The sequence below is a fragment of the Sardina pilchardus genome, chromosome 23, assembly GCF_963854185.1.
Source record: "Sardina pilchardus chromosome 23, fSarPil1.1, whole genome shotgun sequence".
NCBI lineage: Eukaryota > Metazoa > Chordata > Actinopteri > Clupeiformes > Clupeidae > Sardina > Sardina pilchardus.
This window is the reverse complement of record NC_085016.1, coordinates 15,593,884-15,619,405: the sequence shown is the minus strand read 5'-3', so window position 1 is coordinate 15,619,405 and position 25,522 is coordinate 15,593,884. Positions and strand designations below refer to the sequence as shown.

At 45.8% G+C, this 25,522-nt stretch overlaps 2 protein-coding genes across 2 annotated transcripts in view; both read right to left on the bottom strand.

Annotated features, from left to right (window-relative positions):
- Window positions 1–269: 269 nt before the first annotated feature.
- nup107 (nucleoporin 107) lies at window positions 270–13,221 on the bottom strand. The gene is made up of 26 exons (XM_062528020.1): window positions 13,130–13,221; window positions 12,316–12,392; window positions 11,975–12,070; window positions 11,703–11,812; window positions 11,287–11,416; window positions 11,009–11,112; window positions 10,277–10,404; window positions 9,912–9,960; window positions 9,505–9,576; window positions 9,280–9,368; window positions 8,805–8,997; window positions 8,143–8,233; window positions 7,939–8,018; window positions 7,478–7,537; window positions 6,204–6,349; window positions 5,407–5,455; window positions 5,194–5,263; window positions 4,914–5,029; window positions 4,328–4,517; window positions 3,760–3,866; window positions 3,235–3,337; window positions 2,748–2,908; window positions 2,296–2,421; window positions 2,021–2,134; window positions 1,624–1,791; window positions 270–480 (listed from the first exon to the last, which is right to left on the bottom strand). The coding sequence occupies exons 1-26, from the start codon at window positions 13,135–13,137 to the stop codon at window positions 373–375; spliced, it is 2,745 nt and encodes a 914-aa protein (XP_062384004.1). The 5' UTR covers window positions 13,138–13,221; the 3' UTR covers window positions 270–372.
- A 2,494-nt stretch (window positions 13,222–15,715) lies between these two features.
- Window positions 15,716–25,522, bottom strand: part of rap1b (RAP1B, member of RAS oncogene family) — a 56,924-nt gene continuing 47,117 nt past the window's right edge. Inside the window, exons 5-8 of the mRNA XM_062527470.1 lie at window positions 24,083–24,223; window positions 22,487–22,630; window positions 17,653–17,768; window positions 15,716–17,358 (exon numbers count right to left, since the gene is read on the bottom strand). Of these exons, the coding sequence (XP_062383454.1) occupies window positions 17,682–17,768; window positions 22,487–22,630; window positions 24,083–24,223 (372 nt within the window). The 3' untranslated portion in view covers window positions 15,716–17,358; window positions 17,653–17,681. The remainder of the gene's footprint in view (window positions 17,359–17,652; window positions 17,769–22,486; window positions 22,631–24,082; window positions 24,224–25,522) is intronic.

The following is a 25,522-nucleotide window of genomic DNA, read 5'->3' as shown; positions in this document are numbered from 1 at the left end:
AGATGAGCACTGTAGCACTATCAGGACATCTCTTTTCTCATATCTGTCCTTCCTTGATTTCCCCATCCTCCTTCTATTCCTTCCTCGGGATAGGACAGAAGGAAGGAAAGAAGGAATGAACAAATAATAGCTCAATGAATGAGATGCACCTTCATGAGGGTTTAGTACTGAAACACTCATTACTCACTTCTAGAAGATGGAAAATTATAAACCCACAGAGATTTAAATCCTTGAACCACAAGAACCATAAAAAAAACAGACTTCAAATATATCTCAAAAGCTTTATTTATTACAAAACACACACACACAGCCTAAATTCATACAAACGTGAAACATGGTTCAAAATTTCGCAACAGTATACTGAGGAGAAGGTTATTGTTGGATCTCATAGCCCAGAGGATCCAGACCTTTGTCCAGCAGTAGAAGAGACGACTCCCTAAGCCTCTGCAAGAAGTTGTGCAGCTCATCCTTAGAGAACACCTGGAGGAGAGGAGAAAAAAACAGGAAATCAGGTCAATGCATCATGGAACTGAGAAAGGCATGAATCAAGTGGGTTATGCACTGCTCCTTTACATAGATATCTCATGCAATAAAAACATTGATTTTGTGCCTTCCTGGGTGAAAGACTCAATCTGATAGAGATTGGGAGGGTGGGGGTGGAGGGTGAGATTGTTATTTGCTTATTAACATAAATAAACTCCAGCATTGTTTTGCATAGATCATACACAGTCTTGCTGAACTCTATGAGCAGGCTATACACTCAATAATGTTTGCAGTATACTCGCCATTCCTGACCTGTCGCGCAACAATGTGACATCACAGGGAACGCTGTAACTATTTACTCGCACTGGTGGTCACGACTGGTAGGTTATTGCTACCTACTTTTACACCAGAGTAGAAGAAGACATGCATCATTCTCGCAGAGCATTAAATGGTAAGTAGCAACTTGCTTATGTGATGATAGCTACTTTGCTGCTCTTTACAACTCGGGGACATTACCATCTAGTTTCTAAGGTGTGTGCAGCTAGCTGATGAGTTGAGATGAGTTTGTGTAGCCTAATCTGTGTGTGTGTGTGTGTGTGTGTGTGTAAGTAACATGGGATAAAGTCATAGACAGTAAAAGATATGGACAGAGCTATCACGTAGACGGCAGCAGAGACCGAGGAAGCAAATTTCAACGTTTTTTTTAGGTCTTCTTATTCCGTCATAGGTCTCCTGCGCAGGCTCAGGTGTCGTACATGTGACGTAGGCACGTAGTCTGACCGAGTCTGACCTATGGCGACGCTTTACTACTCTATGGACGCATGCGCATTCTCACGTTAGCATTGATTTCGGAAAAAGTTTATTACTCTGCCGATAAAACAGTTACGAGATTATGACGCCAATTTCACAATGTAGTATGCACTCCGACAATAGAAAATGTTCATATAAAGGCTTAAAACGCTTCAGCTGTAACGTTATTTGATGTCAAAGTGGCGCTTACGCCCCATAGGATTCAATGGAATGGCCAGCTAGCCACGGTCTACTTGTTAGCATGGCGGCCGCCATACTGTCTACACTCTCAGAACGTTCGCTGCCCCCTTGGATAAAGTGGTGGAGGCGCATGAGTGGACGGTGACGGACCTCGTAGAGGCGGTGCTGCTCGGAGGCGATGATGTCGGCGAGGCGCAGGTTCTCCTGGTGCCGCTGGGTCTTCTGCAGGACGGTCTGCAGCAGGAAGGTCATCATGGGCAGACTCAGCTTCCGCAGCACCAGCATCTGGTGCGCTCGCTCAGGATCCTCCTCTGCATCCTACATACACACACACACACACACACACAGTTTTCTCCCATTTAGTCTAGCAACCCAGATATCATAAATTGAACACACACACACACACACATACATTCTCATTCTGCTGCCAATATTCATCTCATTCTGCACACACATCCACTCAAACCTGGTGCATGACCCTTGACCTGCCAATCTTTACACACACACACACACACACACACACACATACAAACAATGCTGAACGGACCTCTCTGACGTCGACCATCCAGCCCCCATCCACAAACAGAAGCACGTTATAGATGTGCTCCTTCACATCTTCGGTCAGATGGTCCAGTCGGCCCTGCCAGTTGTCATGTTCCATCTACACACACACACACACACACACACACACACACACATACACACACACGAGAAGATTAGAATAAGAAAACTCTGTAGCACCCCTTCATCACAGCAGACAATACCCAGGTAGGTCTTGTGGTCTTGTGTGTGCTTTGGAATGAGACATATCGAAGCTCTCACCTGGTACTCTTTCTCCTTCATCTCGAACGCCACCTTCTCTGTAAATTTGGCGTGAGCAGCCAGTGTGGGCTTCACAGGTGGCGAGTTCATGTGCCTGAACCATTCATTAAAAGCCTCGTGGGCTTCCTGTCAAAACACACACAAATCAGATCGCACAAACTCACCCCATCATACATAATAAATCAGGTGAGTCCCTATTTCAATCAGACATTAAACACCATCGTCATTCTCACACACACACACACACACACACACACACACGACTGTTTTCTTATTCTAGTCTTCTCATTGTGTGTGTGTGTGGGCATGTATGATATGTATGTATGATAAATTATATATACCAAAGAAATAATATGTTAGTTATGTTTTACTGGGACCACTGAGCTCTATGGCATGTGCTGTTTAATCAGTCTTCAGTCAACACAGCCAGTCATGTGGGTGTCCGGACTCACCAGGTAGGCACGGATGCACAGATGCTCACGGATGGCGTTTGCGTCCTCTGCTGGAAGAGGCGTGTCCATGCCTTGATCTTCCCACTGATGGTAGATCTCCTTCATGGAGTCCTCAGGAACCTTGGCGAAGACCTCCTTGGCGGCGTCATGCTTCTTAGAGGCTGAGAAACAAAGCGATAAAGCCTTGACAACAATCCCAGGAGTACATTTTTGACCGTTTACAAATTGCATGGTATTGTAAAATAGCATTAGCCACAAATACTATGATACTCGCATCTGAAAGCTGTTCTGAGTTTGTGTATGTTTACTGCATATGTCCTTACCAAATAAATGATGAATAAGGAAAGAAAGATTCAACAGTTGTTTTGTGCTTATACATTTTACACCCAGGCCTTTCTCTGTCAGACTGAGCTCTTGAAACAGACGCGTTCAATTGTCTTTTTAAATTCATTTCGACTTCCCCCAAAAGCCCAAACCCCGTACGCACCCAGGAACTTCCTCATGATGGCGTTGCTCTGTTTGAGGGCCTCTGCGCGCTGAGCAGGGTCAAAGATCAGCCAATCAATCACATCGATCTTCAGCCGGTCCTCCTGCAAGAGCAGGGCGCAGGAACACACAGAGAAAAGAGAGAAAGAGAGAGAGAGAGAGAGAGAGAGAGAGAGAGAGAGAGAGAGAGAGAGAGAGAGAGAGAGAGAGAGAGAGAGAGAGAGAGAGAGATAGAGAGATAGAGAGAGAGAGAGAGAGAGAGAGAGAGAGAGAGAGAGAGAGAGAGACATAATGGATTAGCCAGCCGCCTGACACGTCTTCATATAAAATAATCTGTGTTCAGGTTAGAGGACAAAGGTTAAAGGTTATTTGACCAAATAATACTAGTGATTTGTTTTCAGCTGTTTTGTAATGTTTATGTAATGTTTACTGGTTTAAGGGGAGCTGTGATGTTGAGATGTGTGCTGAGGTGGCTGTGCGTGTCATCATTGGTGATGAATAAATGAGAAGGCAGAGACTTCCTTACAGCGGTGGTCGCTGTGTCCAGGGTGACGTCATGGTGGGCAAACTCCTGACTGTCTCTTTCTCGGACCGTCTCCACCACTGTCTTTGTGATAGCAGCCACGTCCAGTTCTGACAACAACAAATAACAATAAATACACTAAACAGCCATCCGCAACACAGCTGCTCATGTCAGCTAGTATTTTTCCACCTCTACTCATCTATATTATATATTATATATTATATATACATACATACATACAGTATAATGTAAAAGTTCATTCTTAAATTCAAGACCATTCATTTAAACATTAACATCCGCCTTGCAGTCTACAGCTATGTGGGTGTGAAATGGAATCTAGAAATAAATGTCTTACGTCACAAGAGGTGGGTGGATCTAATCTAGTTATATCTGTTAATGAAATCTACAGTTGGGTGGATCTGAAATGAAAATCTAGTTATATCTGCTAATAAAATCTAGGGCAAGATGGATCTGGAATTAAAACGTAGCTATATCTCTTGATGTAATCTGGAGTTGGGTGGGTCTGGAATGAAATGTGATGGCGACGTATCCCATGAGCCCTCTCTCTCACCGGCCTCACGCCCCAGCTCCAGGCAGCGCTTGCGTTGCTCCGTCTCGGTGACGGACTCCAGGAAGTGGGCGTACTGTCCGACGGCAACGTCTGGGGGCAGGTGACTCACATAGAAGGCGATGAGCTCAATCTGCTTCTCCTTCACCAGCAGCGCAATGTAGGCCTTCAGGACATCCACTGAGATCTCCTCCTGAGAGAGAGAGAGAGACACAGTGAGAACGAGGGAGAGAGAGAGAGTGAGAGTTTTAATTAACATGAATGTCCACGGGTAAATTGTAATGGCTAAAAAAGCAGAGTAAAAGGGCGATTAGCGTTCTTTGAGTGCTCACACAGAAATATGGTGCAGATCAAACGGGGAGAGAGCTGACGTTATTGTTCCCAAGCAGATATTGTATCTGTTTGTATTGTTGTATGTTGGCTTTGGCAACACTGCTTCAATGAGCCAATAAAACTACCTTTGAAATGAATTGAAAGAGAGATAGATAGAGAGTGAGAGAGTGACAGAGACAGAGAGAGAGAGAGAGAGAGAGAGGGGGGAGGGAGAGAGAGGGAGAGAGAGGGAGAGAGAGAGAAAAAGACAGCCCACCTTGAGGTGCATGCCCAGGCTGCGGTAGAAGAGCACCAGGTGGCTCATGAAGCGCAGCAGGTGGGAGGGCAGAGACGAGCTGCTGTTCATCCACTCATTAAACTCCTCCAGCAGGCCTGTACACACACACACACACACACACACACGTACGCACGCACACGCGCACACACACACACACACACAATTTAAGTGACACCAAAACAACTGAGCAACAAACATTTTTATTGTACATCTGGCCAGACACACACAAAAACACGTGCACAATCAACTTGTGACCTACCATCTAGATGTCCAAGAATGATGTACTTCTGGATGATGTGGTAGTGTTGTTTGCTCTCCTCAAGGACTCTCTGTTAGCAGCAAAGACATAAATAGATTACAGCAACTACTTACTTACAGCAAGACAAAAAAAGCAATGTTCCCAATTACTTTACTTGAATGAGAGTGCGTTTCTATGTGTGTGAATGTGTGAGAGAGTGCGTTTCCCGCTTACCTTTGACTCAGTAGTTTGTAGCTCCTCAAACACCTTCTCCATTGTCCAGCTACAAAAATGAAGAGCCCAAAATAAGACGATCTACAGAATTTGTACAGATAGCTCAAATACTGCCCCTGTCACACAACTTAATATTCATTGCTTACACCAAATATCAAGCTTCAAGGTCTATTTCACATAAATACTGATTTGTTTAAGTGGGTTCTTGGGTACTTGGGTTAAGTTGCCACTAGATGGCACTGTTCTTATACAGTATGTGCAATTCATAAAGTGGCTTTAAAAACATTAGCCAGCTCGTACCTTTGAGTAAGCTAACAGTGCCCTACACAACAACATTCAATGTTAAATAGGGCAGTCAAACTCCAAACATGAGTACAATATGTCTCAGGACAATCCAACGCATGCAAATCTTTGTCCCGGCTTTAGTATAATGATACTGCTACTTGGCTATGGGACTAAAGCCAGTCCCAGTGCTGTTGGACATGGCAGGCTCATCTATGCCTTGAGGCTCTTAGTTAGTTCGTTTTCAAAGCTTTTTGCTTTAATGCAGATGGAAGCTGTGGGTGACAAGAAATGAGTGGGAGAGAGGAATGGGAGGGGGATTGGGATTGGCCAGGATGCTGTCGCTTCAGGGGGTATTTGTATGTGCTGATGTAGTGTATGTTTCAAGTCTGAAGAAGGGCGTGCGCCCCCGAAACGTTAGAAAACATAGATATGTGGAGCTCAGTTTGCGAACCCAGCTTTGTTTATCTTGTGCTGTCGCTCGCACCACTGCTGGCCCGAGGGCTGCTACTCACTTGGCCTCCAGGTACTCTCTGGGCAGCTCGTCCAGGTCCTCTGTGCCCATGCCAGACGAGCGGATCTCCTGCTCCACCAGCGTGTCCACCATCACGCGGTAGTGCGCCCACAGCGTGTCCTCCCACGACTCACACACCGGCAGCAGCTAGAGACAGACACACACACACACACACACACACACACACACACAACACACACGCACACACAGCACACACACACACGCACACAACAAACACAACACACACAACACACACACACAGACACGCACAGACACGCACAGACACGCACAGACACGCACAACACGCACAACACGCACACACACACACACACACAAAGAGATTATAGAGACTCAGTGAGAGAGCAACAAATCACACGAGCAAGCATGAAACCGAGAAGGAAACAAACGCAAACAGAGACAAAGAAAGGAAGAAAGAACAGGAGGGGAAACGTAACAAACAAAGACAAACAATGGTCTGGTGGTCACAGCTCTCATACACCGCATTTTCCAAACTATAAGGCGCACTTAAAAGCCTTTCATTTTCTCAAAAAACGACAGTGCGCCTTATAATCCAGAGCGCCTTATATACAGTATATAACAATTCTGGTTGTGCTTACTGACATCGAATCGATTTTTTGTGTGGTACACGGCGCTCTGTCAAAATTTTGAGAGTTGTTGTGAACACGTTTGATAAAGTTTGACAGACTGACTTCTCTGTTTTGTTTCGCTTAATGCGCCTTATAGTCCGGTGCGCTTTATGAAAAAGTTCGGAAATTTGACCATTCATTGACAGTGCGCCCTGTAGTGCGGAAAATACGGTATGTTAAAGGGATTATCCGGAGTAAAATGCAATTTAAATCAATTTACGGATGATTGGGAGTAGCTGCAGCAGCGACATTTCCGGAAAGGTACTGGCTTGATGAAATTCATTCTGGACTCTCTATCCGACCACATAAAGACCTCGGGATACTTCGGTTTGGCTTTAGGGACCCTCTACTCACTACCACGTAAGTGTAATGTTGTTTGGAACAGTAGATGAGGTATAAAAATAGCGTTTTGTAGTGGCAAAAGGACATGCCCGGTTCACTTCCAGGCTAAGGAGTTTTGGCTAAAAACTGTAAAATCGAACTCTCTGAAAACACATCCGAATGACATGATTTAATGTCAACTCATCGTATGTACTCCCAATCATCCGTAAATTGATCATTTTACTCCGGATAATCCCTTTAAGAGGGCTGGAGTCGGCCCGTCTCTCAGTGCGGTAAAGTTACTCACTTGTCTAAGGTTCCCACTCAGCGCTGCATAGATGGCCCTCTCATAACGGTTGAACTGGTCCTGAGGAGACAACAGGGGTGTGTGATCAAGACACAAGGGCACAGGCTAAAAGATGTGTGTGTGCGTGTGTGTGTGTGTGTACGAACACATTATACCGTATGTGTCTGCACTGTATATCAGTCTGTGAAGTACACTGCTCAAAAAATGAAGTGAACACTTTCACAACACAGTTTTTCACAATGGCTAAAATAGATTACAGAAAACCTTCCACCCGCTTCTTCTTTCTCAAACTACATTCACAGAACGTCTGACCGTTCTTCTTGCAACATCAAACCATCGCCTCATAACAGTTTCACCTCAACACCAAACAATGTCAGAGTACTGATTCAATGTGTGATTGTGGTTTCTCAGTGTATCTCTCTGTATGTGTGTATGTATGTGTGTGTGTGTGTGTGTCTCACCTCCTCTGCCATTCTCCAACAGCAGGCCTTCCATATGCAGCGGTTCGGGTTCCCTTCCACGGGCTGAATCTCAGATCCATCTGCACAAAAATAGAAACAATCAACATCTAACCTCCAACACACACACACGCACGCACGCACGCACTTACGCACGCACGCACAAAGGATTTAGTCCATAGCTCAGCGTGACAGTTGACCACTCACTCTCATTGATGTTGGGGTCGTGATAGAGTTTCCAGCCCTCTAGTGTGGCTGCTCTCCAGGCCTGCCCACAGCGCTTACAAAGCCTTTGAGCCTGAAAGCACACACACACACATTAGGCCAATATGAAAATAAATGCAAATTTGAGTGCCCATTTCCTTCTTTGATCAACAGCAGCACCCTCCTGCCCATGCCCCCCCCCCCCCCCCCCCCCCCCCCCCCCCCTCGTTGGTCCCTCTCTAGCCCATCCACAATGCTTATGCTGTTAAAAAATATATTTAGGAGCACCAGAAGATGTTCAAAGGATAGATGGATAGATGATACATGGATAGATGGATGGATGGAGGAAACGTTTGCATCCAAGACTTATAGAGGATAAAAGCAAGAGCACTAAATGTATTTTCGATGTATGTATCTTCATCAGTATTGGTATAGTTGTACTAATAATATAGTATAGCATTTATAGCAATTGTATGTTTATCATCATCATCATCATCATCATCATCATCACCATCATCACCATCATCATAATCATCAAACAATCTGCTCTCCTGCTTGCAGAAATAAGTGGGGGTGGGGGGGATTATACAGCTTGACAGCTAGTGTCCGAAAAGAAACCGGTTGCTATGGCACCCCCCGCTCCCCTCCCCATCCTCTCGCCTCACCTCGTCGGTCATGCCGGCGCGGATGAGGGTGAAGAGGTTCTTGAGGAGGCGGGCGTCGTCCTCCCGGTCCAGGTCGGCGAGGGGTCGCTTCTGCCTGATGGGGGCGTCGGGGTCCAGCTCCGTCACCAGCGGCCGCATGAAGCCCGTCTGCGGCTGAGTGTGTCTCTGCTTCAGGGCGTGCAGCGTGTTCTCCCTGCCCACACACACACACACACACACACACACACACACACACACAATGACACCAAGACAAATGAGAGATGCGCAGTGTGTTCTCAGAAACAAACACACACACAAAACACACAAGAACACATATGACAATAAAATGTATGTTAACAAACTATATACATTAACACCAGTATTGCATATTGCTGGATATACGTCTTAAAATAACACAATGGCATAAACTAGGAACGCAAGCATACACTGCACATATGCAAGTAGTATGTCTGTTTGTAAAGCAAGGCCCACTCACCAGCACACAGACTTGGCATAGAACTCAATGTTGTCGGAGAAATTTCCCAGCTCATCCCTGGCAATGCTCTCCAGCCAGTCTACCACAAGCTGCAGAGAGCAGGAGCAGAGGAGCCACAGATTGCAGCCATGAGAGTCATACATATGCATTAAATGCCGACAAGATGTGTGTGTGTGTGTGTGTGTGTGTGTGTGTGTGTGTGTGTGTGTGTGTGTGTGTGTGTACCTGGCTCTGTCGCACAACTTCATCCCTCAGAAACAGCTGCTCCATTATGATCTTCTCACTCACATTAGGGTTCTAAGAGAAGAGAGGGACAGTTTAGCGCATGCACGCTCACACGCACGCACGCACACACACACACACTCGCATAAAAACACACACACGTGCACGCACGCATGCACACCTACATACACTCACATAAAAATACACAAACATGCAGGCACGCACGCAAACACACAAACACTCACATAAAAACACACACACGCGCACACACAAACACTCACATAAAAACACAAAAACGTGCGCGCACTCACACACACACAGACACAGACACAGGTGCATACACAAACGCATGCGCACACACCCACACACAAATAAGTTGTTAAAACGCAGCCACACTCCATCATACTTACAGCTACATCCATCAAGATGTCTTCCTCCAGAGCTGACTGGACACGGTCCCTGCAGAGTAGCAGACGCACATTCAGCACACTCAACTGCTGACCAGCGCTGCTGTGTGTGTGTGTGTGTGTGTGTGTGTGTGTACCACTGACAATGAGAGTACACACAAATAAGTGAGTGGTGATGTATGGATGTCCGTATGGGTGCTGTGTGTGTACGTCATGACCACATGTGCAACTGAAGTGAGCAAAAGAGTATGTGTGTGTGTTTAAGAGGTTTTGGGTGATCATATGTGTGTTGTGGGTATGAGTGTGCATGAATAAATGTGACAAAGAGTGTGTGTATATGTGTGTGTGTGTGTGTGTGCATGTTTTACCTATAAAGCGAGGTGACTAGGCGCCAAGTGACCATCTCCTGCTGGAGTAGCCAGTAGATCCCTGCTGTCTTGGAGGTTTTCTGCTGACCAGGGGCTGAACGCAGCACCAGCTTTTCCAGAGTGGACACCTACAACAGGCACAAATCTAAGACATCCCCTCTGGACAGCAGCAACAGCAACAACAACAACGACCCAGACCTTCAGCCAGACACACTGTCCAGTCACGTTCTACAGCCATACAGGGCACAAAGGTGAACACCTCAGAACAATTAAAGAAAAAAACAAAAAACACCTTCATTCTCAACATTCGTATCAATTGTGCCACCCTGTCCATATGCTTTTAACAAGCCTTTCACAATAGCAATAGTGTATAGTTTAGCCTTTTCTACTGGGAATTCTGAAACTTTTGCTTTTTGCATACAAAAGCACGCACAGGCAACACGGCAAGTTGGAAACACACACACAGGCAACACGCCAAGTTGGAAACACACACACACACGGCAACACACCAAGTTGCACTCTGCATACAAACATGTTTATTGCACAGGATTTCAGCTTAGCGCCTTCCTCAGTGTACAATAAACACGTTTGTATGCAAAGTGCGGCCTTTTTTTCCTTTGATGTTACGTATAATTGTGGCCAAGCACTCTAGTGAAGCCAGCTCCTTCCACAACACACCAAGTTGGACAAACACACTCTCACTCTCACTCCCTCTCACACTCACACACACACCTTGTCTTGGCAGATATTCTCGTACTCCTCCAGAAGGTCAAACACAGCGGTGGAGGCGTTTTTGAGGAATGCCTGCAGGAAGTCTGGGAACAGGCTCACCGAGGCTGCAAACACACAGTGGACACGGCACCACGTCACAACTCAGCCCAGCAGCTTTTATACCACTTTATTCTTTTGTGTTACACCTTTCGTCACATCTTCTATCAACAAGGACTTACCAAGCCAGTGTGTAAATGTGTTTGAGTGAGAATGTGTGTGTGTGTGTGTACAAGCCATACCTGCTTCCCCAGGGTCCTCCTCTTTGAGCATGACGGCACTCAGGTTGAGGTCCTCAGTAAAGGTGGTGTCCCCCAGGCCTGATAGGGGTGAGGGATACAAGCTGTTGGTCCAGTCACTGTCATCCAGATTCTGGGAGGAAGAGGGACAGAGGGCAGAAGTGAATAAGCGTGTGTGTGTGTGTGTGTGTGTGTGTGTGTGTGTGTGTGAGAGTGAGAGTGAGAGTGAGAGAGAAAGAAAAAGCCAGAGAGAGGAACATCAATACACGTGTCAGTTTTATTCACCCTAGTTGCGTCTCGACAAAAAAACTCATACACATGAATGAGCAACCCCAGGATTCTACAATAGTTTCAGTAACGTGTGTGCGTATGTGTTCTAATAAATCTGACTGTGTTGCTATACAGCAAAGACTTCTCACCATGCTCAAGCTTCCCGTAGGACGAGGCGTGTGGACAAACCGCGGTGTCCGGCTGCCTGTGGCCAAAATGGCTGACACATCTGGGTTCCTCAGACCACTCTTGGGAGTAACTTGAGACATAGAGGCACAGCTCAACAACACCCAACAGTGACAACGACAACAATAACAACACAAACGTTTGAAAGAACTACAGAAGAAATGAAATCATATCTGATAAAGCCAGAAGATGGTGTTTTTAATAACCTGGTCCTGGTGACAGTGACAGTACTCACAGGTTTGTTTAAGGAGGGACCCAGGAGTGTGGCGCAGGAGGGCGCGAGCGCCCGGGGTGTTGGGGAGGATGGGGGAGTCATCCTGAGCCAGAGGAACTGTTGAGGAGTTAAGGAGCAGAACAAAAACAACAACAAAAAAAACATATATCCTGCCAACTGAAAAGGTAAAATATTTGCTGGTGGTGCAGTGTGGAAACGTTCCAATAAGACTCTGGAGCTAATCGAATTACTCCATAATACAGATGGCTACCAAAAACATGATATAACTGCCTTTTACCCAAATCTCATGACACAATTTACATTGCATAGTAACATGGAAGGCACAGTTCAATCAAGGATACAGGCCACCTTCTTGTGGGAGCTTTTTCTTCGTGCAGCTCGAGTTACCTCGGAGTCCCGGACTACTGGTGAATTTAACCTGCCATGTGGATGATTTTACTTGTCAACAGAGGATTTATGGGTCATGACAAGATCCTTTTGATATTGACAGACAGTAATATTGTCAGGCAACTCTGTTCTGTGGATAGTCCTTCACAAGAATGCATTCATAAACGATGTAAGATTCTAGAGTTCAATCAAAGATACTTCATTACTATCAGCTTTAGCTGCTAACCCTCTCTGGTTCAATATTATATCCGATGGGCCTGGCACACACCGGTGCGTAAACGGGGAAAAGGGAGGTCGTAACATTAGGCTAAGCGTCGTGAAGTGAATGAAGTGACAAACTGAATATTATCAGCATTGTTGTCGCCAATATTGGCAAACAAAATACAACCACTTGAATTTTCTGCCCTACCACGAACGTTAACATTGCTAGTCTGGCAGGCTAACGTTGATAAACCAAACATTCAAATCTGGACTTCTCGAGTAATTACAGACATTCTGACCAATTACCACAAAACCACAATTTTACTAAATGCATTTATAAGAAAATGCAAGTATTTTTGACTGAAGTAAATGCCATTCCCTTTGCTAACTCGAAAAACTTCCCTTCCTTGACATGTGGAAGTTGTAGCATGTTGACATCTCTCTATCCGATCCAAATTACGTTTACTTTGCAATGTGTGATACCTATTTATTCACTGTTTTTACAGATGTCGTTCTGAACACATCACTCGACAAACTGTGAATAATATACTATTTAATTTGACTCACCAGTCCATGATTCCAGGTAAATCACTGTACTGCACCGGCTAATTTCACAGCGTTCCGGTTAGCAATCGTTAGGCATCCTTTCCGTGTTCCCGCTCGAGCAGGATGTGTAATCGATATCCGTATATTAGATCCACATATTAAATATTGAATTAAATGGGAGTTTTGCAAATAGGTTGCAGGCTCGTAATACTATATGTTGCATTTAACGACATATACGGTGTGTAAATAAGATATAGTCTTAATTTAGGCAATTAAATAGGTCAAAACTAACACAATCGACTTGCTCGACACTCGACCATGGCTTCTCAGCTTGTTGACATCAGGAGGTGATAGGGCAACGAAAACCGAACAGTTTCAATGTAGCGCCCCCTGCTAGCGAGGCTAGAAATGCACCAGCACATCTGGGTGGAAAACTGTTGATTGAGCATTTGAAAGGGCTGTGGCAGCAAGCTATTATTGAAATACGTACCATTGTATTCATCTTACAGAACTATATAATTAAGACCTTACAGACCTACATATTAATTTAGTCTTATTCGTGTTAAATGCTCCTTTAACTAATGTACCAAATGTATCAAAATGCATGTCCATTTCCTCCCCGCAGTTAACCCCAGGGGGTTTCTATGCAGGCTGTTAGAAGTGAAAAGCCTGCAGGTGTTCAGTACAGCTTATCCTTTAACATGAGTGATCTGTTAGCTCAGTCATTTGGTTTACCACATCAATGTTTCATCTTCACTGTGTTTTTTCCTGCACGCCGAAGGACAGGAAGGCCCGTGTCAGACTACAGGGTTTCCTGTTGGCTCACAGTAAGTCAGTCAGTCAGGCCTTCCCAGAATGCAAAAAGACACTTATGGGAGTGTCCGCTGCATCAAAGTTGTCACACTGTCTGTGCAAAGGCAGGAGAAACACAGAAACACACATGCAGAGTAGTTGCATGAGTGTTTGAGGAGATGGGGCTGACTTTGTGGATTCACTTTTTTGGGACAGATTGGACTATGTCTGTGTGGATGTGAATGCATCATGACTAATTGTCTGACTTAAAAGGCAGGCAAAGTGCATAAAAAAAGAGTCCCCCCCCCATAAGACAACATCTATTTGCTAATTGAATACGATGAGCAAGATTTTAAGATCAAACATCGGTGAATCAGCTCAGTACTCAAACACATAACAAGATAGTTGTAATTAATGCTCGAGACGCTTTGCTTATTGAGCAACTTTAGTTTGCCCATCATTCAAATGTGGGCCCAATATCTTAATGCCAATATTACTTCAACTGAACTCTACACGTATAATCACAATGCAAGAAATTCCACACAATCCAACAGACTCAGATTACACAATTAGGGTTCAACTCTGAATATATTTTCTCAGCATGGCACACCCAAGTCATTTATGCTGAGGGCACAGAGCTCATTTAAAACAAGCTTAATCACCTTGACAATGTTTATGTGACTGCTCCACAGCTGTTTTCACCACGCTATTGCTATTGGAAGCTTTTTTCTGAGGGGTGGGTGGGTGGATGGTTGGTTCTGTGGACTACCATCACCCACCCCTCCTTCCCCCAGACATGGTGTGACCGTGCCTGTCAGGCATTACAAGGAGACCATATGGCTGACCTTAGGCTCTTCCTCCGGCTTGCCCTTCCTGGAGGTGAGAGTGCCTTTTCCTGCTCCAGGATGAATGGGATGAAAGTTCCTCAGAGCTGGTATGTGTGTGTGTGTGTCTGTGTGTGTATTGTTTGTGCACGGCACTGTGAGTGTTTTTGTGACAGCGTAAATGTGTCACAGAATCACTATTGCTATGCAAGTGGGTGCCAAGTAACAAATCAGTGGCATATCACTGAACATCCGTAAGAGACAGCATAGCATACTGTACTTGTAAGAGCTCAGCACAACACGTACGCCTGTGTGTGTGTGTGTGTGTGTGTGTGTGTGCGTATGTGTCTGTGTGTGTTTTCGGAGTGACAGCTGACTCCAGGCCGCTCGCTGTGTGCCTCGTCTGATCTCGTTCTCCTGCATTCCCCAGGCTAATCTGCAGCTCCTGGTTGTTGTGTGGGAGCACGTGCCCGACGGACCTTCAGTGCCCACGCCTCATTACAGCGCAGTATTTTCCACCGCTGGCTACACGCCGATAAACGATAAACACTCTTTTTATTCCATATGCAGGCACAGGGGTGCCATCTCTTTTTAACCTTGAGACCCATCTCCCCGACCCAACCGGAAAAAATCTTTCTGTGAGAGAGCAAACATTATTAAACCAACATTTTTGTTTTATTTATTGGACTGGCAGAACGGTTGAAACAATACACAAAACATTCAAGTGGTGGATCGGCTTTCTCGCAAAGCCCTTGCATGGCAATCCAATTTATTGAACTACAGATGCTGTTATACAAAATTGCACCACTTTTAATTAAGGCTTTTTAGTTTACATTTGGCTACCCGTCCCTTTTGATCCCTCCCCCTTCCCCTGCCACCCCGACCCCACCCACCCACAGAAGCAGATGTTGCATTTCAAATACTGGAGCTCTGTAGAGACAAGACCTTTAAAACACCATCTCAATTTTAACGAGGCTGTTCATAATTTTCCTTTTTCTTCTTTTTTTCCTTTGTTAATGCACACAAAGCAACAAAAGCATGTTTGTTTTAACAGGACAGAGAGGAGAGGAGAGTTGAGATGACGCAGTCCTCTCTTCAATTCCCTACGAGTTTGATTACTCCATGATAGTTTATTTTTTCTTTTCTTTTTTTATTTCTTTTATTCCCCCTCAGTGCCCTGAAAACACATGTTCTCCCCCATTCCCTCCCCCACCATCACTACATAACCCCACACAGAAACTCAGCCAACAGGAAAACTGGTCAAACCAAATATTACACAGGGTGAAAACAGTCACTAACAGGCAAGTTGTTTTTTTTTCTTTACTGACAGGATCCAGTATTTGGTTTTCATATCCTAGTTTACAAGAGCTGCATTAGCAGGCAAATGGGTGGGGGGGTGGGGAGGGGGTACAGTGAGAATCTAGCAACAGAAGTAAGGGAAATGATGTCACATGATGACATTTTGTTCTTTTTTTCATTTACTATTAAAAACCCTTGTTTTAAAATATATACTTCCTGTTGTAGATGTGGGAGTCCAAGACTAGGGGGAAATGGACCATTTTTTTGCAACAGCCAATGAGAGCTCGCCCTGGAAGGACCATGCGATGACATCAGAGCCTGTGGCAGGCAGGCCCTGTTTGGCTCTGTTTGCATTGAAATGCCAAGTCCCCAGAGACCGATCCCTTTTGGAAAAAAACCCCACTGTACAAACATCTTCGTAAACACGACAAAGAAACCCAGGCATGAAGTAAAAGATGGATTCATTTTTTTTCTTCTATTTAGTTGGATTCATCAGAAAGAAAGAAAAAAACACATATCTGAAGGCAACATCTTTAGGCTAGAGACAATATGATAGTGACAGAAAAAAAAATCATATTATATTTTTTATACTTTTTACACATATATCACTGTTGTATCCACAGGTTTTTTTTTTTTAAAGATAAAACTCATATTGATAGGTGTTGCAACATAGCATCTTGGTAGGCAAAATCTAATAACATAAAAAAAATAACAAAATGAAAGAAAGAGGAAAAAAATAATGTTGAGGAACAAAAAAACAACAGCAAAAAAAGTTACAAAAAGAAACCAAAGGAGCAAAGATTGCGGTATGACATGGGCTATATAGGCGCTCTTTGGACTTATTCTCTTTTCTGGCTAAAATAGTGGTGCTCAGATCTATCGCATCATTGTACTTGCCATGGCAACGTGCAGAGTCTGGTTAAGACACCGTTTGCGTTCTCTTAAATCATAGGCAACGGCTTGTCTGTATTGAGCAGTAACACTGTTGTTGGATCTCGATTGTTTGAATTCATTTTTTTAATTAACCTATTTCATGACTTATTTAGGTATCCACATAATTGTTTTGTTTTCCTCATTTCAGTTGCATACAGTTAGAATATATATATTTATAAGTAAAAATCTCTCGCGCGATACTGGAAAGGGATGGTGTTTGTCTATGTGCAAAAACTGACATGGATCTGTAGTTTTGAGTCCGTTGCGTTGTTGGTTCTTGGTTGGTTCTTGGTTGGTTGGTTGGTTAAAGGGGCATCGGCACACTGGAGAGTCCATCAGATGTTAGGGGCTTTTTTTAGTAACGTCGGAATGCTGGCACTGCTAGACAGCAGCAAATCAGACCTGAGAATCAAGAGACAAACGCAAAGGTGACTTAACCAATCAGCTCTCACGGCGCTCTCAAAACTCAAATGTATGGGCAACCGCACCACACGGAACAAGAACTTAGATTGCTATGAGAGATGCATGTTCTTCTGCCACAAACAAGACGCCCCAAAATAAAATACAAAACACATGGGAGTGATTTTTCCCTTTCGATCATCCTCAGGTTCGCTAATTCCCCTACAGCGTCTCAGATTTACACACTCCATTTTTTTTTCTTGACACTTGAACCTTGACCCCAGCCCCTGTGCCCACCTGGCTCAGAGCGGCGGGACAGCTGTGTATTAGAGCAACTGGCAGTTGGACTTTTTGCGCGCCTTCCCGGGCACTGGGGTTTTCCTGTTGATTTGCCGAACCAGGTCATAGAAGATCTGCGGACAGAGACATGAGAGGGAGACAAGAGGCATGAGACATGAGAGAGAGACATGAGACATTCAAAAACCCACTTTAGTACAACACTCTATCTCAAAATACTTGCTCTCCATCTCCAACAACCCCTACTTTCATACTATATGTAATGACATTAAAAACTATGCAATTCCTGCCATGTCTTCCACACAAACAATACAATGCAGGGAGAAATCCAGTGCTGAAAGAATCAGTGATATGAAAAAGTGACTTCTTCTGTATGTTAATATCAGGTGGGATATGACTACGAGGCAAAGCCTTTCAGCAATCAGCATGAAGAGTTTGAGGTGTTGAAAAGTATACTCTGGGTGGATATCCCAAGTGCCTGAAAAAGTTCTTCTTCTCAGACATGCATGTCATCACAAGTTACAAGCACCACCACCCCAAGTGCGTATCTAATATGGGACAGCTGACTCAGGGCATGGAACATTTCAGCTGTGAGTGTGTGTGTGTGTGTGTGTGTTTGGATGAGTTTGTGCGTGCGTGTATGTAAGTTTATATGTGTGTGTGTGTCTATATGAGTGGGAACATTTTGTGTATGTGTGTGTGTGTGTACACCGTATACAGTAACTGTATGTGCGCCTGCATGTCTGGATGAGGATGTGTGTGTGTGTGTGTGTGTGTGTGTGTGTGTGTCTTTGTGCGCGTGCATAAATAAGCTCAGACAGACTGACTGGCATGCCGCGTCTCTCCCTCTGACAGAGCGACGGGCCCCTGGGGCCGACATGAGAGGCCGAGACAAATCGCTGCTCCGGCTGCACAACCGCCGCCAGCCTCGCCCAGACGATGGCCGACCCTACGGGACGCCCCGGGACCACGTCACCAAGCACTTAACTACAAAGGAGACCCCCCTCCTGCCCAACACACACACAGACACACAGACACACAGACAAACACACACACACACACACACACACACACACACACACACACACACACACACACACACACACTTACTTTATGTGAGCACAGGCTCTGAATGACAGGGGGATAGCGACGCGATGCTAACTCACGTTAGGCTTGATGTCTCAGTTTAGGGCAGGGGAGCGATGATTGTTCATTTCACGCTGCCTTCGCAGACGGAGGGGGAGACTAAGCGGAGTTGACACGCGCCGCTTGTTGCAGTCTGGTGCGTTCGAGGGAAATTCGGCTGATGGCTTCTGCGTCGAGGCCGAGCGCGAGTGCGAGCGCGAGCTAAGCCCTCCCCCTCTGTCTCTCGGCAGACTAGGATGTTACATCTTGTTGGGTGCGGCCTGCTTGCTTAATGAGAATGTTGCAAGATCGGAGGCTTTACCCCGTTAACATTACTGGAGTGTTTGAGATGGAGGTTTTTAAGGACAAGCCCGGTGGAGTTGATAACTGCCAACTCAGTCGGCTTATCTTAGCGGGACATCCTCCCACCCTACCTCTCCAGGCCAAACAGCATCTGCTTACCGACCACTGTGAGAGATCCATAACACATCCAAAGGCATCTGCTTCCTCTCCTCTCTGCCTCTCAAGATGTTCTGGGACACATCCAGCGAGATATTTGATATCGATGTTTCTTTCAAGACTGTTATTCACCCTTTTTTTTTATTCCTTGCTACAGTATATCGGGCGCACCTACTACCAGAAAACAGCTGAGGATGCACAAAGAATATCTTTAACTGCACAGTTGGTTAACATCGGAGAGGAGGAGCAAACAGAGCCTGGGTCCAGGCCTCTGCATCAGCGGACTGGTTGCCACTGGTTACGCAAACACTTGCTCCGCATAAGACACGGACAAATGATGCAGATTTCAGAACAGCAGCAGAGTATTCTTGGGTCCGGCACCATCGCAGAGTGAATTAAGCTGATCTGACTTGGGCCGCAGAGTGGCCAAGTTTACAGTCAGACCTGCAGATGTCAGCATTCGAAGAAACCCAGCGCTCAAACCCCAGTGCAGTGCAGCTGACTTAATTTATCCCCTTATCTGAAAAAGAACTCCCATCGAGAATCCGAGAATGCATAAAGAACGCCTTGCCAACCCCTCCAACTTCCCCCCCCTTCTGACTGTAATCAATGGTCTCTGCCTACCGTCTTCTGTCATTGCAGAAAGAGGATAATTACAATGATTAAACCAATAGATCAATCAGATTAGGGGGGGGGGCTCTGGAGGGCAAAGCTGGCAGAATCCCCACCCCCTCTCCACCTGGCATCATTACAGTGGCTCGTTTCCTGTCTCTGCCCTCCAACTCGTTCCAGCGGGTGTGTCACGTGATCGCCAAATGATCCGTTATTACACCCTTCCCCCGCTCCGGGAACCCTTCCGAGCCTCGATGACCAACTGTGATCACGTGTCTCTCCACGGGAAAGACGGCGTGCGCCAATTGCATAATTTGGGAGTGCAACATGTTGTTATCTCCGAAACCCTAAACCCGGCGTTAGATTTCCCCCGCAGGAGAGCCGTGCGCCTTAGTGCACTCGATGACGAGGATCGAGTTTCCCAGCCCACCACGGAGGGAGGCTGAAATGAAGGGTGGGAGGATGGGGTTGGAGTAGTTGGAGTACCGTAACACAAACATCTTCAGCTCTGAAAGCTTTACAAGATTTTGAATGATGAAGGATCCCTTCTTAAAGCAACCTAAAAGGGCCATGCCATGGCCATCTCATGAGGCAGCGGGCGTATCTCGTTTCAGGCAAGAGGGCTCTTCGGCTGGGAACGGATCCCTCTGGTTAAGTATGGTCTGATATTTAGGGAGCTGGGGTCCTTATGGTGAGTGACTGTCTAAGTCAATGATGCAAGACCATTTTTATCATCAACATTATGGCCCCAGAACAATAAGATGAGTAGGATTTCATTATGGCAAAGTTATGCTAAATGCTGAGAGTACACTATTGACTTGATTCAGACAGATTGGGCTAAAACAATGCTGAAGAATAGAAAATCATTTTAGTGCACTGCACATGCACGCACACACACACACACACACACACACACGTAACCCTGAGTTAAGGTAGTCAGGTGCCTGGACGCAAAGTGTGAGTAAACGTGTGTGTGTGTGTGTGTGTGTGTGTGTGTGTGTGTGTGAGTGAGAGAGAGAGAGAGTGAGTGAGTGTTTGCTCTGAAGCTTTCATCAGTGTCTGGATTCGTCCTTACCAGCAAAGGCCAAGAGCTCAAAGATTTAATGAAGAAGCCAACAGTGCAAACATTCCCCATTCCCCCAGCTCTGTTCTCCTCTCAGATAGACAGCAGTACGGCTGTGATCTAATCTATGCTGATCCATTCAGTATACTCACACTAATGAGCCAACAGCCCACACAGAGCCTCTGTGTGTGTGTGTGTGTGTGTGTGTGTGTGTGTGTGTGTGTGAAAGAGCGCTTGCGCGCGTGTGTGAGGGAAAAGAGTAGATGTGTGACTTTGCCAAGGATGATGTGTGCGGGGGAATCTGTGTGAGAATGAAAGAGAGAGACTGTTTGTTTATGAGTGAGAGTCTTATGCGAAGAAAAAAAGCCTTATTGTGTGTCTGCTTATCGTGCGCTGATGAGAAACAGTGTTTTTAACGTGTTGACTCTGACTCATGAAAAATAATGGTGCTCTGTGTGTGTGTGTGTGTGTGTGTGTGCGTGTGTGTGCACAGTGCACGAATATGGTCTTTCATTAATCCAGTATTAAAGAAAGACATTGTGTGTGCCGTGTCGGTAGTGTGTTTTGAAGAGAGTTTTGTTGGTGGGTCGTAAGCAACTCAGTGTGTGTGTGTGTGTGTGTGTGTGTGCATGCATGTGTGTGTGTGTGCATGTGTGTGTCTCTCTCAGGCAGCATCTGGGGGATGTCTCTGGGTGACGCTGACATGAACCCTTCACATCACCCTATTCACAAGGGGCTGCATGACTGGGTGTGTGTGTGGGTGTGGGTGTGGGTGTGTGTGTGTGTGCGCGCGTGCGGGTATGTGTGTGTGTGACAGAGAGAGAGAGAGAGAGAGAGAGAGAGAGAGAGAGAGAGAGAGAGAGAGAGAGAGAGAGAGAGAGAGAGAGAGAGAGAGAGAGAGAGAGAAAGAAAGAAAGAAAGAAAGAAAGAAAGAAAGAAAGAAAGAAAGAAAGAAAGAAGAGAGAGAGAGAGAGAGAGAGAGAGAGAGAGAGAGAGAGAAAGCATCATGTGCTAATGAGTCTGCAGGGGCCATCACTTATCACTGCTGTCACGAGAAGGTGACACGCACCAACACACACACACACACACACGCACGCACAACAGTAGACTTGGAGCGAGCATGTGTGCGTGCGTGTGTGTGTGTGTGTGTGTTGGATGTGGCTGCTTATGAGGTGAGGTGTTAAATGCTTGATAAGTGCCTACATGTGTGTACGGAGTGTGTGAGTGCATTGGTGTGGGAATGCCAGTGTGTACATGTCAGCACTCACATTGTTGACACTAATCTTAGAATAACTGTGTATGAGCTAATGTGTGTGTGTGTGATGAGTGGAGACGGTCACTGTGAGCGTGTCATTGAGTTCACAGAGTGTATGTGTATATATATATGTGTGTGTGTGTGTGTGTGTGTAAGCATTCACCTCATTGACATCAATCTTGGAATAAATGTTTGGGTATGAGTGTGAGAGTGCGCATGTGAGTGCATATGTGTATGTGAGGGCGTCTGTGTGCGTGTGTGTGCATAGGTGTATGACAGGACGTGTGTGTGTGTGTGTGTGTGTGTGTGTGTACACTCACCTCGTTGACGTTAATCTTGGACTTGGCGGAGGACTCGAGGAAGGCGCAGCTGTTCCACTGGCGGGCCAGGTTCTGTCCCTGCTCCTTCCCCACCACGCGCTCGTCCTCCAGGTCACACTTGTTCCCCACCAAGATCATCGGCACCTGACACACACACACACACGGAAATGAAATAGTGCCACTGTGGCTGGTGGATATTCCAAAATCTACCAACCCCTCTTTTCCCAGTCACTACAGATACTGCATGAGGCTCTTTTGTGTGATAACTGTGCGATATGTAGGCTACTTCACAAGTTCATCATCAGATAAGAGAAGAATGTGTACATTTGGATGCACTTTGTGTGCCTAGTACAGTATGTCTAAAAGTGAAACACTGCACCCATGCTGTGGGGAGACTGCAGCTCACTGATAGTTATTGTGGGTAACTTCAAATGACCGCCATTTACCCTTATAGGCTAGTGATAACATTACATGATCCCTATCTACGAGACACTGTCTTATTTTTAACCGTCAGGGCTGATGACAATACACCCGTATCCGACTGTATATTTGTGCTGTATCTATTCACCCGCATTTGGCTGGTGGCGAGTGCTAATTTCCATCCCAGACACACAGAGGTTATAGATAGGCCATTAATAGGTTACAGCAGGCTGTGTGGTTTCTGTGATTTACTATTTTATGATGTGACAATCTGACCTATATCCTGTGTGTGTGTGTGTGTGTGTGTGTGTGTGTGTGTGTGTGTGTGTGTGTGTGTGTGTGTGTGTTTGACCACAGCACATAAATACGTGACTCCACTACAACAGAATTAATTTTTCATGACTCATGTTGTAAGAGTAAGTGACCTTACTTGCTCTATCCAAGAAAAAATACACTGTGTGTGTGTGTGTGTGTGTGTGTGTGTGTGTGTGTGTGTGTGTGTGTGTGTGTGTGTGTGTGTGTGTGTGTGTGTGTGTGTGTGTTGGGGGCGGGGTGGAGCTTGTGCTGCTTTACCGTAAAGCAGAAGTGGAAGAACACACACATACAACTTTGAAACTCACACCCAACACACACACACACACACACACACACACACACACACACACACACACTGACCCAATTTTTCATGCTCTCTTTATCAGTGCATCACAGACTCATTTGTAAAGTCTAATGCAGATTTCACTGCAGTAATCAAAGACGAGCAGCAACATTAATCAGTCTCGTGTGTCAGAGAGGAGACACATGAACGAGACTAATGGCCCAAGCAACCGATGGTGGGCTTAAAACCAGCAATGTTAGGATTAATGTGTCGGTGTATTCCAAACCACACACACACACACCATACGTTCAAAGGCATGTAAATATATTGCACCTGAGTTATGCAAACTTGGGTCTCATGGAGTGTGTGTGTGTGAGTGTGAGTGTGAGTGTGAGTGTGAGTGTGAGTGTGAGTGTGAGTGTGAGTGTGAGTGTGAGTGTGAGTGTGAGTGTGAGTGTGAGTGTGAGTGTGAGTGTGAGTGTGAGTGTGAGTGTGAGTGTGAGTAGATAGATAGATAGATACTTTATTGATCCCCAAGGGGAAATTCAAGAATGTGTGTTCTGTGTACGTGTCCTCACATCGTCGGTGTCTTTGACTCGTAAGATCTGTTCTCTGAGGTCCTGCAGGTCGTTGAACGTAGACTGTGCTGTTATGGAGTATACTAGCGCAAAGCCCTGCCCATTCTTCATGTACAGATCCCTCATGGCTGTGAATTGTTCCTGTGGAAGACACAGAGAGGGGAGGAAAAAGAGAGGAGAGGAGGGGAGAGAAAAGGTTATTTTAATTGAAAGATTTGCAATACATCACAAACAGATGGATGTCCCAACGACTCCAGCAGGTAACAAGAGGCAACTGGATTTGTAAACACGTATGCGTTTGTCTGAAATGTAAGCATGTACAGTATGGGTGTATGTATTAGTTAAAGTAGTAGACGTGAGCGCTACTCTTGTGTTTGTGCGCGTGTGAGTGCATGTTTATGACTGTGTTTGTACCTATGTGAATGTGTGTGTGTGTGTGTGTGTGTGTGTGTGTGTGTGTGTGTGTGTGTGTGTGTGTGTGTGTGTGTGTGTGTGTGTGTGTGTGTGTGTGTGTGTGTGTTGTTGTTGAGTCAGGGGCCAGGGCTGTTATTTACTCCCATTCTCTGAACACACACTCTGTTGCACAGCCTCCTGCTCAACCCATTAATCAGTGATGGGAGAGAATGGAGAGCACCATTCAGGGCTAGGTGACCAGCCCAAACACACACACGCACGCTGGCACACACACACACACACACATTCAGGGCTATCTGACCAGCCCAAACACACACATGCACGCTGGTACACACACGCAGGAGTTAGTGTCGCCAGCGCACATGTTTTCTACGCTGATGGAGAAGGGTTGACACAGGGCAGATAATGAGAGACCTGAGCAAGCGTGCGGGAGCGCACACACACACACACACACACACACACACACACACACACACACACCATCATCTATCCTCCTTTCCCATTAAATGACAGATCGGCTGTGGGTCTCTATACATAGTCCATAGTCCATACTCTCACAAAAGGAGGTCAATCAAAGAGGCCTGAGCTAATGGTCACGGTGCATCCCTCACTGTGTGTGTGTGTGTGTGTGTGTGTGTGTGTGTGTGTGTGTGGCCAGTGAGGCGGCTGAGTCAGAGCGGAGTCAGACAGACAGATAAAACTGTGGGTGGCTGAACTTGCTCAATGCAACAGTAGAAATCTAATGGTGTGGTGTGTGTGTGAGTGTGAGTGTGTGTGTGTGTGTGTGTGTGAGTGTGTTGAGGAGGAGGAGGAGGAGGGGGGGGGGGGGGTCTACTACTCTATATCGAGGCTCACAATAAACAGTGAGCTAGACTGCAATAACATCCCGGCTATATCCAGAGCCCGTCATCTCCTCCTGAACCCAAATGAGACCGGCTAGCCATGTTTTTCCCAGACTGATGGAAGAGGGGGAGGAGGGGGGGGGGGGGGGTGCAGGTGTGCTCCCCTTTCACTCGTTGTGGCCAT